We start from the raw sequence: 12,521 nt of genomic DNA, 5'->3' as shown, positions 1-12,521 counted from the left end.
TTTCTTTTCCTACAGTTTCTCATGCTTTTTCCACAGCAATTTTGTTTGAATATACTGGCAAACTGTGACAATATAGACACGGATGACTCTCCATTGTTACAGCCAGCTTAGCACAAATTATTGGACCCAATCTGACATAACTAATAACCAAGAAAGAACATACAATGCGGGAAGTCACACCAAGGTACAATGCAGCACAATGGGTCAGACTCTGAAGTGACAGCTGTCCAATGCTCATACATTTCCTTGCAGGTGCGCTGCACCAATGGGCAAACGGCCTAAAGGAGATTTAACATGTGAATACTCTTGATGACTGAATAAAGCACAAAGTGATAAAAATTGGAACTTGTATTGTCTTTGGTGCCACAACTTAGGTCTATCTTTACTTCTGGTTGGGGAACATACCATGGAGGTGTTTGTGGTGGAGTGTTGCATACTGATAATTGGAGGACGTTGAAGTTCGTGTCTGATGTCTCCCAGCCCTATGCTGCCGGATGTCCTGTTACAATGTGGTTCATGAGTAACTCGTCTTCGAATTGTGGAATAAAATTGAATGCCAAGGCTGGTTCGTTATTTGATTAATCACGATTGTGTGGTTAAATAAATTTTGTTGATATTGTATTTCAGTGACTGTATTCTTGCTTCTACAAGAAGGCTATCAACTGAACTTTTTTGGAAAGTTCCGGTTGCAACATCTGCTTCCGTAGTCCAAATAGGATAAAATGAGTTCTTTACAAAATATTAATGAAACTGTGATTCGCACCCCAGGTACTGTTAGTGAGGAAATGGAGAGTACCGAGTTCCTTCATGCTGGAAGTCTTGAGTTGTTGCGTATGTGGCAACCATATAAACTTATCATCAAAAAGAAGTCTTAGAAAATGGTATTGGTCCTTTATTTCCATTGGGTTTCAACATGTACTTCTCACCAAGGATGGGGAGGCCATATTCTACAAATGTACACAGCTCTTGATTTAGTTGGAGAGAAATGGTATTCATGGTTTTGTGCCCATTTTCTTGCTTTCCATATAGCTGTCTGTAGTTGGCATTCTGCTTTACATAGTGATATGGAGCTATAACATAAACAAAGATCAACTAAATATAATTCTGGTGTGACTCTGTGCCATCACATCTTCAACGCCGTTTATTGTAATTGCAAAAAGTGTGGCACTGACCCTTATGCGACTCTACTGTCCTGCATTTATCTGTTACTAAGGGTCAAGCCAACCCAGGCTCTAAATAGTTGGGGGGGAAAAAACACACACAGATGATGACTGGTAAATTTCCTTGTAAACCCTATTCATGCAAATATGACAAAATGTGAAAATGCCATGTTGTATCAAACACCTTGTGTAAATAAAAAAAAATACTGTACCATATGTTGGTGGTGCACACTATTTATTAGTTAGTTATGAACCGGCTTTCAGCTTTCTTAAGCCATTGTCAGATCCTCTAATTTTTTATTTGACGTTAGTTTGATAAGTTGAATAGTATGACAAAAAAATTACAAAACTGTAAAACATAAATGTTAAAATTTTTTTATTGGTTGATTTGAAATGGAATGACCTATTGTTTCGAGTGTAGTGTTTATCGGAATTTGTTCACAGAAGGTGTTTAATCTGAGAAGTGTGTGAACACCTCTGGCTGCTTGTTCTGTGTTTGTTCTGCTTTACCATGTATGTTATATCCTACATAACTGTAATAAAGTGGCAATACCTATTAGTTGAGACAGCCATATCAATAGAGCCATTACATTGATGTAGTTTGAAATGTTTCATGTGTGAAACATCAACACTGATTCCACATATTCTGATAAAGGGCTCTCCACACAGATGCCACCTAGCCACAGCAAAGGTCATCTGGCTTAAAGGTTGTTGACAGGAGTCCCAATGCCCCAAGAAGTTGGGTATGTATTTCTACACATGCATGGGGAGCTAGCAGCTCAGGCATCAGAAGTGTGATCCCTGTGTTGTCACAAGCCTGTCAAAGTGGTACATTAATGATCCCTATCAAATTAGACTGGCTACTGCATTGGCATTTAAGTGCATAAATGAGCCTAGGTAGTCACTGTGGGCAGGGAATCTTTAGCGGCGTAAAAAGTTTGTGCTATTTAAGCTATTCTTCCCCCATCCGATAAACACTATAGAAAAAATTTTGAAAATGGAGGTCAAAGGCAAAAAGGGACCAGAAATTACTTCTGCTGAAAAACTGATGCAGAGGAAATGCATAAAGATGTAAAGCAACAGAAGCTAGAGACAGAGCTGGGTTAACATCAAACACTGTCACCATGGGAAGGCATATATGAGAAACAAGGACAGTCTGAGATGGGGGATTCCAGAACAAGAAAGGAAGTAGGTGCTGCACAAGGGGCGGATAATTGGGGGATGCTAGGGACACCCAAGTCACATTGAGCCACATGCAATCATTATTACTGCTGGATCCATGTGGACCTGGCTATCACAGATGCAAGAATATATCCTAAACTCACAGCAACTGAAGAGCTTCCTGAAGTCTAAAAGTAGACAGGTAGCACCTGACAATCTGCAACAAAGCACTTCAATACACTACAATTACTGCACTAGCAGGTATTACCTAACATGAGTTTCCAGTCAAATTACCACAACTTCATAAACTGTTGTCTGACATTTTTAACATTATTTCATAGTTATAAATCAAGTGTCACACCATACTGTAAATGATCATACTGTGACCTGGAGACAGATCACAAGTTTGGAAGAATTTGAATTGAGAAACACTGAACAGGAAAGTGCAATTATAGGCACTACTTTTGATCAAACTGCTGTCACAATTACCTGAGCTAATTTTCAATGTGGTACCACTGAAATCTGTATACCAATTGCTATTTGCAGTAACTATGACAGAAATTTTGATCTATACTCCAGCAATGAGCCTCTAAAGGGTACCTATCACACCCTCTTAAATACTGTTGATGTTCCTCTCCACAAAAGTAAATTTGTTGGAATTAAACATGGACGCATGAAACTTACCATGTGGCGATCATGTTACATTAATGATTTTATGATATTTTTCACTGTTGGAAAATGTGATTCATTCAACCTTTACCAGTCATACCATGCCAAGTGGTATAGAGCTCCCCACAGGACAATCACAGATTTTGCTGAAATGTTGTGTGAACATTTGGACATGTTCCCAATGAACATAGGTACAGTTTTACTTTTGCCAATGTAATACTTGCAGCAACATACTCATTTGTTTCATCCCAAAAAGTACTCCTGAGTTTTTTTGGCAACTTTGTGACACAATATCTCTGGCAATATTTTCTTGAAAGAAACAAAACTTAGCCATCTTGTAAAACTTTTTGCACTATTGAGCAAAATAATAACAGATTTCTTGAGCAATTTTCATATAGATGATTTGAAGCAAAGTCAGCCAAAAAAAACAGACGCTTGGAAAAAAAAATACAAAGTATCTCTGGAAGCAATTGTGACATAAATCTGAAACTTTGTGTGTAACAGCTTACCAATACAAGGTCTTAGAAAATAAAATTTCATTCTCCCACTGCTTTCCAGCAGTTTACAAATTAAGGGAAAACTTTACATTTCTTATTTTTTGCAAAAATGCCCCACTTTTACAAAAAGAGTATTCCGAAAACTCTTTTAAACCAATTTCATTAGAAAGCCGATTTCTAAACCACAAAAAAATTAGATTTGGTTTTGCAACGCAAGCATATAAGGCCCTAAAAAGCAATAACAAGGTGGATGTGAATTAGAAGTGTGCCCATATTCCACAGATACTCAAATCTGATGTCTTTTGTTATGTTCTATAATTGTTTAGTACCCTCTAGGAAAGGTAATATCAAAAGATGTTGGTTACGAAGTGAGATTGAGTCGGAACAACTCAGGAGGGGGAGGAGGAAAGTGTGCCTTTCGTCACAACTCCTCACAACATACTTCAGCCTGTTTTTCTGCTACGACAACTACAGAAACAAACTGGTTATAATTTCAAAACTTCTGTACATTACCAAAGCACTGCAGATAATACCAGAAAAATTATTGCATAACAGCTGCAACATACACCCTATAAACTGCCTTCAAGTTTTACACTACTGTCACATTGTATGATTTTGATAAAATTCACAGCAGTCTGCCAGATTTTTTTCTTTTTTTTTTTTTTTGATAAAATTTATGCTGTAAAGAATTCTGGATACATCTTTTTTATTGTACAATGCTACTGATTTGCTAGTTTGATTCTGGTTTAAAATATAGCATATTTGTGTTTGCGTAGTTGTAGTTCTTGTGGAACATTACTGTACTGATAAAATATTGTATAAATGAGTTACAGTGGTCTATGGATGCTTAATCACTGCAGGTTTCTTTTAAAGTGAGAAAACCAGCTTTCTCACTTTAATAGAGGCCACACTCAACAGCTGTGCAACAGCAGCTGCCAGTGGGTTAATTTACCAAACGGGTTCCAAGCCCAATAAGGGCTTCTTTATACAGGATCCTGATCTTGATGATATATTTAAATGTTAAGAGTCTAAAGCTAGAAGACGTCTCTTTTACAATCCTACATTTATGTTTACTTCACACCACTATTCTCCCCCCCCCCCCCCCTTTTTTTTTACAGGTTTCATTAATTTGCTGTTGGATGTTAAGATGAAAACCGCACTGCAAGCCACATGATGTCACAGATGATGCTGGAATAATTTTAGTAATATGCTATTCTGGAACCCAGGATTTGTCACTCCTTGATTTCATTCCATTTCTGCTGTGCTGATGAAAGCAAATTTAATGCCATTTTGCCAACTGATAAAACAAATCAGGTCAGCAAGTTTCCAAATAATTCATTATCTTTTCTGGCCAAAATTAGTGACAGTGATGAAGGTGACCTCAGACCTCTAGCCACAGCAATATTAATGGTAGGTTTTCGTTGCCTAACTCATCCGTCTGTGAAAACTTGCAAGTCCAGTGCCCAGTAACACCATAACTACAAAGAGATTTGAAAGTGGGTGGATTAGTCTAATCTGTCAATAGCTAGGCTTCTACTGTACCATTACACATGCAGCAACTTTCTGGGTCACTTTAAACTATTTTTTAAGGAACAATTTTTGCTTCATCTGTAAAATTTAACAAAATGGAGTTTATGCTTTTCATGGCCTACCATTGGTATGCTGCATGCATTTAACAAGAAGAGTGGTGGATTGCAAATATCTGTGGAGCTTCCACTAGTAGAAGTATGCTTTAAAAAGCTTTATGCACCCACATGGCCCAGCAAATTCATTTCATTGGCCACCAAGGAGTGAAAAGTGCTGGGTTCTGGAACAGCACAGCACATCACATCACATCACCACATTATCACACTTATTCCAACATCATCAGTGACATCATCTGGCTGGCAATATGTTTTTCGTCGAAATTCAACGGCATGTTAGTGAAACCTGTAAAAAAATTAAAGTGGCTTAAGCTTAGGATCCAAAAATAGACCTTTTCTAACTTTGGCCTCTTAACATTTAAATATACCATCATGCTTGTGATCCTGTGTAACAAAACCCTTGTCGGGCTTGGGAACCTTTGATACAGAAACCCACTGACAGCTGTTGGGCATGGCCACCATGGCAGTGGGAATACTGCTTTTCTCACTTTGATATGGACTTCAAATAAGAAACTTCCTGGCAGATTAAAACTGTGCGCCAGACCAAGACTCAAACTTGGAACCGCATTTCATTGTGAAAACTTCATATAAATTTACACACTGTAACGATGATGTAAAACTTTTCAGCACTTTGGAATATGTATGTTGCAACTGTTACTCAAGAATTTTACTGGTATGATCTCCAGTACCTTGGTAATGCACAGTTAAATTTTGAAGTTTATAATCAGCTTGAAGCTGCAGTAATCATAGCAGAATAACAGACTGAAATATGTCATGATGAGTCATGACAAAAGACATCTTTCTTTGAAGCTTTTCTAGTTAGTCATGCTTTATCTCACTTCCGAGTCATCAACATTTTTTTTATATTGCCTTCCCCGGAGATTACTAAACAATTTTAGAACATACTCAAAGATGTCAGATTTAATTTGAGTTTCAGCAAAATATGGACACATTTTCAGTGCATCTCCATCTTATTATTATTTTTTAAACTATTTAACAATAACCATTTTGGTGTTTAAAAAAAAAAGCCAATTTTGCCCTCCTCGATTTGTAAACTATGAGAATGCAGTAGGAGAATGAAATTTTATATTCTAAGATCTTGTCCTGGTAAGTTATATGAAAATTGCTCAAGAAATTTGTTTTTATTATTTTCCAAGAGTGCAAAAGGCTGTAAAAGTTTGCCAAGTTTTGTTTCTTTCACGAAAATACTACCAGAGACTTTATGTCTCAAAGTTAAAAAAACTCAGGGGATACACTGTTAAATACTGTACTACAGGGACAAACAAATGATTATCTCTCTGTAACTATTATATTGGCAAATGTAAAATCTTACCTATGTTCATTGGGACTATGTGTGAATGTTCACACAAAACTTCAGCAACATCTGTGATGGTCATGCAGTAACTTTTTCCAAAATTAGATCACTTGGCATGGACTGGCCCTATGGAGTCTTTACAATTGGCCCAGGGAGAAAAAATTAGCAGTTTTGTCTAAGGAACCATTCTGACATGTGTGTCAGTGATTTAGTCAAAATACTGAAAATTTACAACAGGGAAAATGAATAGGGATTTGATTCCCATTCCACCTGAATTTTACCACAGTGTGCAAACCACAGTAACACCCTGTGTAGCTGCAATCTGTATATATAAGACATGGCCATAGAACTGAAGGCTGAGAGATTGCAGGTTGCTGCAATAAATTTTCTTCTTCCAGCCACTGCAACAGCCAGTTCTAGACAGCTATTATCTGGTGTAAGTTTAATTTTTTAATTTGTGAGGTGTGAACCACAATGTCATCTACTTTGATTGAGGGCTCTCCTCATGGGCATCACCCAGTCACTGTGCTGTCCATTGATCAGAGTCCATTGGCTACTGTGTTGGCTTCTAGGCCAGAGGAGTTTTCCGTGTATTGAGAATGTGTAGGTGACCACATCATGAATAAGATGCAATCCTTCCCAAACAAACTGCTCTACTATCGAAAATTTTGACAAAAGAAAGAAAGGTGAGCAAAAAACACGAAAGTGAGCAGTAGACTTTAAACTGCAAAGGATAACAGATAAAAGTAAAGGATGTAATTAATGTGAGAAACCGAGGAAATAGCCAGATTGGTAAGACATTTTTGAAGACTGATTATGCATCACACACTATCAAAGGAAGAAACTGACAAAGCTACATTGAATTCACTTAACTGATAATTTCAGTCCTAAGTGGGAATCATAAAAGTGCTATTGTCTGGAACCAGCATGTGTTACAATTTGCACACCTGTTTTTGAAGTTTTTGTATGTTCAACAACCATGTCTATCAGTATGTAACAAGGATTAAAATGCTATGTCAAATAAAACTCTATTTTTATTCATACACTCAATATGTGAAGATATGTTAATGGAACTGGTTTAATGAGTGGAATTATTTTCCATTTTTATAAAATCCGTTTCATTGAAAAACTGAAGTTCACTGCTATATGGAAAGTAATATTGCACAATACTGATTAAGAGAAAAAGGAAAATAAAAGCAGTTTACCGGGAAAAAATCTTTTTGAATTTGATTAGGTGCCACTGTTTGCAGCCTGTCTCCCAGGACAGGAATATTTCTGGGTCGAACGTAAAAATATATGTTTAGTACTTCATTTAATACATCTTAAATGCAGTAACACCTGACACTTTAAAGAAATATTTTTTTCCCTTTTTCCTCCTTGAACTGATATGAACTGTCGTCTGAAACTGAAGCCCAGAACTAAATTGTGCTTACAACATGGTGACACTGCACAATTTTGACTTCATGTAGAATCTATCATGACCAAAAATACTCCCTCTAGACGTCACCTACTTATATAAACAATGGAAAACAATAATTTTAAAAATTCAACAAATAAAAAATATGTTCTTTCTGTTTGGTGAAACTGAAGCAAAGAAAGGAAACAGAAGTTCGTAGCATGTTCATTAAGTACATATTTTTTCTGATGGCTGCTCTGGACACAAATGTAACCACAATGATTCAATTTTCCCTCTCTCAGACTTTTGGCATTTCAACAAGATAACACATTATTTTCTTGTAAGAGCCGATCTGCTTCTTACCAATGATCAAGATTTTAGATCTTCGAACAACAAAGATAAAACTTAAGAAACACTGTTACAAGAGGATGAAACAATTATCAAAAACTCATTAGAGGAAAAGTCTCTCAGCCATGGAAACACAGAAAAGTTGTTGGTGCCCAACCCAAAGTTATACTTTCAACCAATAAATACATGTGTGCAGTGATGAGGACAACACAACACCCAGTCCACGATTGGGGAAAATATCCAATTTGGCTGGGAATCGAACCTGGGCCCGCTGCATGTTAGGGAAGCACATTACCACTCAGTTGAGCAGGCAGACAAATACATGGAATTTCGGTGTGATTCAGAACACAAGGGACCCTCAAAAAGCTTCCCTGCTTTCTGTTATCCATTTGAAGCTGTGAATAAAAAATTGGGACTAAGTCAAAAAATATTTGAATATCATCGCAACCTTTCAAGAATTATTTAAAAATCACCCCAGTGGCCCCACAGAGTATAAACAAAGACACCACAAATGGTAATTTTTAAACCTTATCACTTTCATATAATATTTGTTGTATTATTTATCATATGGTATTACATTTTTTGGCTTGTCACTTCGTATGGCGTTTACGTCAAAAATTTCGACAACTGCTTCCATAGAAATGTTAAAGTCTGGTATTTGCTGATCTTTAAATCTTTGTTTTTACTGTGGAAAATACACACAGAATGACAAGTTGAATTCCATCCAACTGATCGATATATATGCTCAATACTGTTGTCAGTTTTAAGATGGTAGTTGTAATTTTTGACTTACCCATAAAAAGCGTAGAAGTTAACTGAAACAGTCCACAACAAGTTGTACCCTATTTAAATACACACTGAACTCCACAACATTCCAATTAACTTATAAGCCCGAACTAGGAAACAGTTAGGTAGTGTACTGCCCTTGTATTTGTCGTAGTTTATGTACGATATATGCACATAATAAGCACCGAAGTACATTGAGACTCGTCCATTATCTAACATATGTTTTCGAAAAGTACTCTGCAGTTTTTGTTTTAATGATGAAAAGTGCACAGAGAATGTAAACATACCAGAGCACTTCAGTTCATTATTACCACAACACGTATTTGGCATTTACATTCACTGGCTTCGAAAATTCATAACCCAGTTATTACCTTTTCTGCACCATTAACTGTGTTGAAATTACATGATTACTTCGGCCGCGATGTATCAGAATTTATCAGATGCTCATTTCAACACAGAATTATTTCCATTTTATCAATAGAAGAAAACACAATTTCAACATAAGAAAAATAGAAATTACTAAATATTAAGTGCGGCAATTTATCAGCTGATCAAAATCATTTCATTACAGAAAACTGGTAAAGCAGTCTAACGTATCTCTCTGCTTACAGTCAGTCAAATGTGAGGAAGGCCTAACACTAATTATTAATTGTGCTTGTAGTGCACTACAAGGCTTTCTTGAAATGACCAAGCAATGATGTCTATTTATTTGATTATAACAAAAAATATTTGCAAAACTTGTTCAGTTACTTATTACTTCTCTAATAACCGAAACCACAGCATGACTGCTGACAAACATTTATTTTCCCCATCAGTTTTATAAACGTGTTGTAGTTTTCAAAATAGTAGGGTGTGTGCGCTAACTGCATAGGCCTTTAACACAAAATATCAAATCATGGCTGATCTACAAATATTTCAGTAAAAACACAGCATGCCATACTCTAGCCTAAATATCAATAAGTGGATAACAAAAGTGTTCTGTTCGAAAGAGCAATCAATATAAATGAAACAAATGGTTCTTGTTTCAACAATAATGTTCAAAATATCACTGTGGAAAGCATACACAAATAGACTAAATGTCAGAAAAATACAGATGCTGACATTTTGTTCCCACAAGTTTGTTGGTTTAAACAGATACTAATTTTATACTAATGTAATATGTGTCATTTTTTCGCGAATTACACAAGATTGTACCACAGTAGATCTATACCTATACCCAACCTCATTTTTACCGTCAGTTTTCCTGCTACAATTGACAAAATATTTGAGTGGTGAAGCAAGGATCACATTCTTATAAAACTACTAGTTGTATGATCAATGACTCTGCAAAATTGATAAATCAAGGGTTAGAAACTACAGGTGGCACAAATGAGCAAGTTTCTAAACATTCGTCAGCAACACAATGAACTAAACCAATTGATCTTATAAATATTATGAATATGAGAGAAAATAGTGCTAAACACTAAACAGGGAAAAATAACCTAGCCTACATGTATCATGCCAAAACATAGTACTAAGATTTAAGCGTAATAAAACACACAGAACCTACCTATGACATCCTGCAGGTGTTCCTTCAGCTGCCCGACAGTGCTATCTAAACCAAAACTAATATCGTATTTCGTCTTGTTGTATATTACTTTGAAGTCCACTTTTTCAACATTCACATCACCATCAGGAACAGTACCACTTTCCTTTTCTGTCTCTTGCAAACATTCTGCATTAGGCCTACAGTTTTCACTACTACAATCACCCTTTTCTGCCCCTAAAAATGCAAATAAAATGAAAGTAACCCTTCAGTCCTACTATGCGTTATAACGTACAAACACTGGGAAAAAACAGCCCATCAACTACGGCGTATTATTTCAGCCGTAGCGTCCGTAACGTGTAAATACGAAATTATAATCGGTTACAACTTAAAATTAATTTTAATTTTACAGTAAAAATCGTCTTGCTTTTGTCCTGATATTACTCTAAAATGACATGCACTATTTGAAAAGCTGCATGACTGACAAAGGATTGAAACAGCAGATAAAAAGAATTAACTATTGGTCTAATTTGTTTACATTTTAAAACTACGCTGCCGAACAGACGAGCAATCGTATGAGAAAACGCTACAATAGATCACTATGCAAATAAATATATTCATACCAACACACTCCATATTGGTTAACTTATAGTTTGACGAAGCTCAACCAATCATTAACTTGAATTTCGAAATGCAGTATCTTCGTTGTTTATTCTTCCGAGATGCAGTTCTTCTAGATGCCGAAACAGATGATTAGTGCCGGAAACTAAACATAAATTTGAACTATTGTGCCTGGACGCTTACTAGTTAACAGTCTCAGAAGATGTTTTCGCTACTGCAGAAATTAGTTAGAATTTACAACTTCATTAATGCACAACACACACATGCACTTTTACGGCACTAATAGTCAAATTCTGACAATTGACACGTTGGCTGGACTGTAAGAAAAATGAATGACCATTAAATTTCCATCTTTGTCTGACTAGGCGGCAAAATTCAAACGACAATGGAAGTCCATACCGTAAATAATCATACCGTGAGGAGTATGAGTCCCTTATTAAAAAGATAAGACCAGCTGGGAATTATTTTCGCTGCAAGTATAATTCTCATTAAAGCCTTGAACGCTTCAGCCCCTCGATGCACAACATCCTAAAAGCGAGATGTTCATTGAACTTCAGCGAAATCGTCATCACAGAGCCTGGATTTTGAGGTATAAAGTTTAACACGTACCTCAAGCCAATGCGCGCTCCTGATCCAGTTCACATGTTCAAAAATAAATTTTTATCTAGAGAAGAAAAAGAAAGACAGTAGAACTTCAACGGTAATCACAACATTCTGAGATTAAGAGGAATGGAGTGTGAAACGTTTGGTCGGACAGGCAGCAATGGCACAAGGTCGATCTTCCTCTCCGTAATTGGATAGTCCTCGTCAGCGCAATAACTGAAAGTAATATCAGTTAACGCTGCATGTGCTTCTCATTGTAACAAAGGACATTTTTATTCTCAGTCTGATCCAAATGTGTTTATTTTCCTTGTTTCCAAAAAAAAGAAGTAATTATAAAGAGTAAACCTAAATTATTTGCAGTGGCACTGAATAATGAAAGGCCCCTATACAAATTATGAGAGCAGAGTTAGTTACTTAGTTGGTTAGTTTCATCTTCTATGGATTACTTGTAAGATTAATCGTAATGATATGGAAAAAGTCATTTTACATTCACATTACATACGATATTCAGTGTTAATATGGCTACATGCTGACCATTTAAGATTTTTTTAGATGTAGTTGTGAGCTAGTTGATTTATATGTACCAGCTTTTACACCTTACAAAAGTAGAAATTATTGTACAGAACAGAAGGAATTGTCAAGGAGAAACTTTTGCAGTCTGTTCCCGATTTAACTTGTCTGTCAGACAGTTTATATCATTGGGAAAGTGATCAAAACATTTGATTGCAACACTGTACATACCTTTCTGTTCTGCAGACAGCCTTAATGTGGAGTAATGACATCATTTCCTCTTCTGG

General features: G+C 36.2%; 1 protein-coding gene across 1 annotated transcript in view; it reads right to left on the bottom strand.

The window, feature by feature from the left end:
• Positions 1-11,438, bottom strand: part of LOC126176950 (ubiquitin domain-containing protein UBFD1-like) — a 52,639-nt gene extending 41,201 nt beyond the window's left edge. The window contains exons 1-2 of the mRNA XM_049924158.1: positions 11,124-11,438; positions 10,525-10,737 (exon numbers count right to left, since the gene is read on the bottom strand). Coding sequence (XP_049780115.1) covers positions 10,525-10,737; positions 11,124-11,136 — 226 coding nt within the window. The 5' untranslated portion in view covers positions 11,137-11,438. The remainder of the gene's footprint in view (positions 1-10,524; positions 10,738-11,123) is intronic.
• Between the last annotated feature and the right edge of the window lie 1,083 nt (positions 11,439-12,521).

This window comes from Schistocerca cancellata, chromosome 3, assembly GCF_023864275.1.
Source record: "Schistocerca cancellata isolate TAMUIC-IGC-003103 chromosome 3, iqSchCanc2.1, whole genome shotgun sequence".
Classification (NCBI taxonomy): domain Eukaryota; kingdom Metazoa; phylum Arthropoda; class Insecta; order Orthoptera; family Acrididae; genus Schistocerca; species Schistocerca cancellata.
Note: the sequence above shows the minus strand (reverse complement) of the source record. Positions and strands in the feature narration are given on the sequence as shown.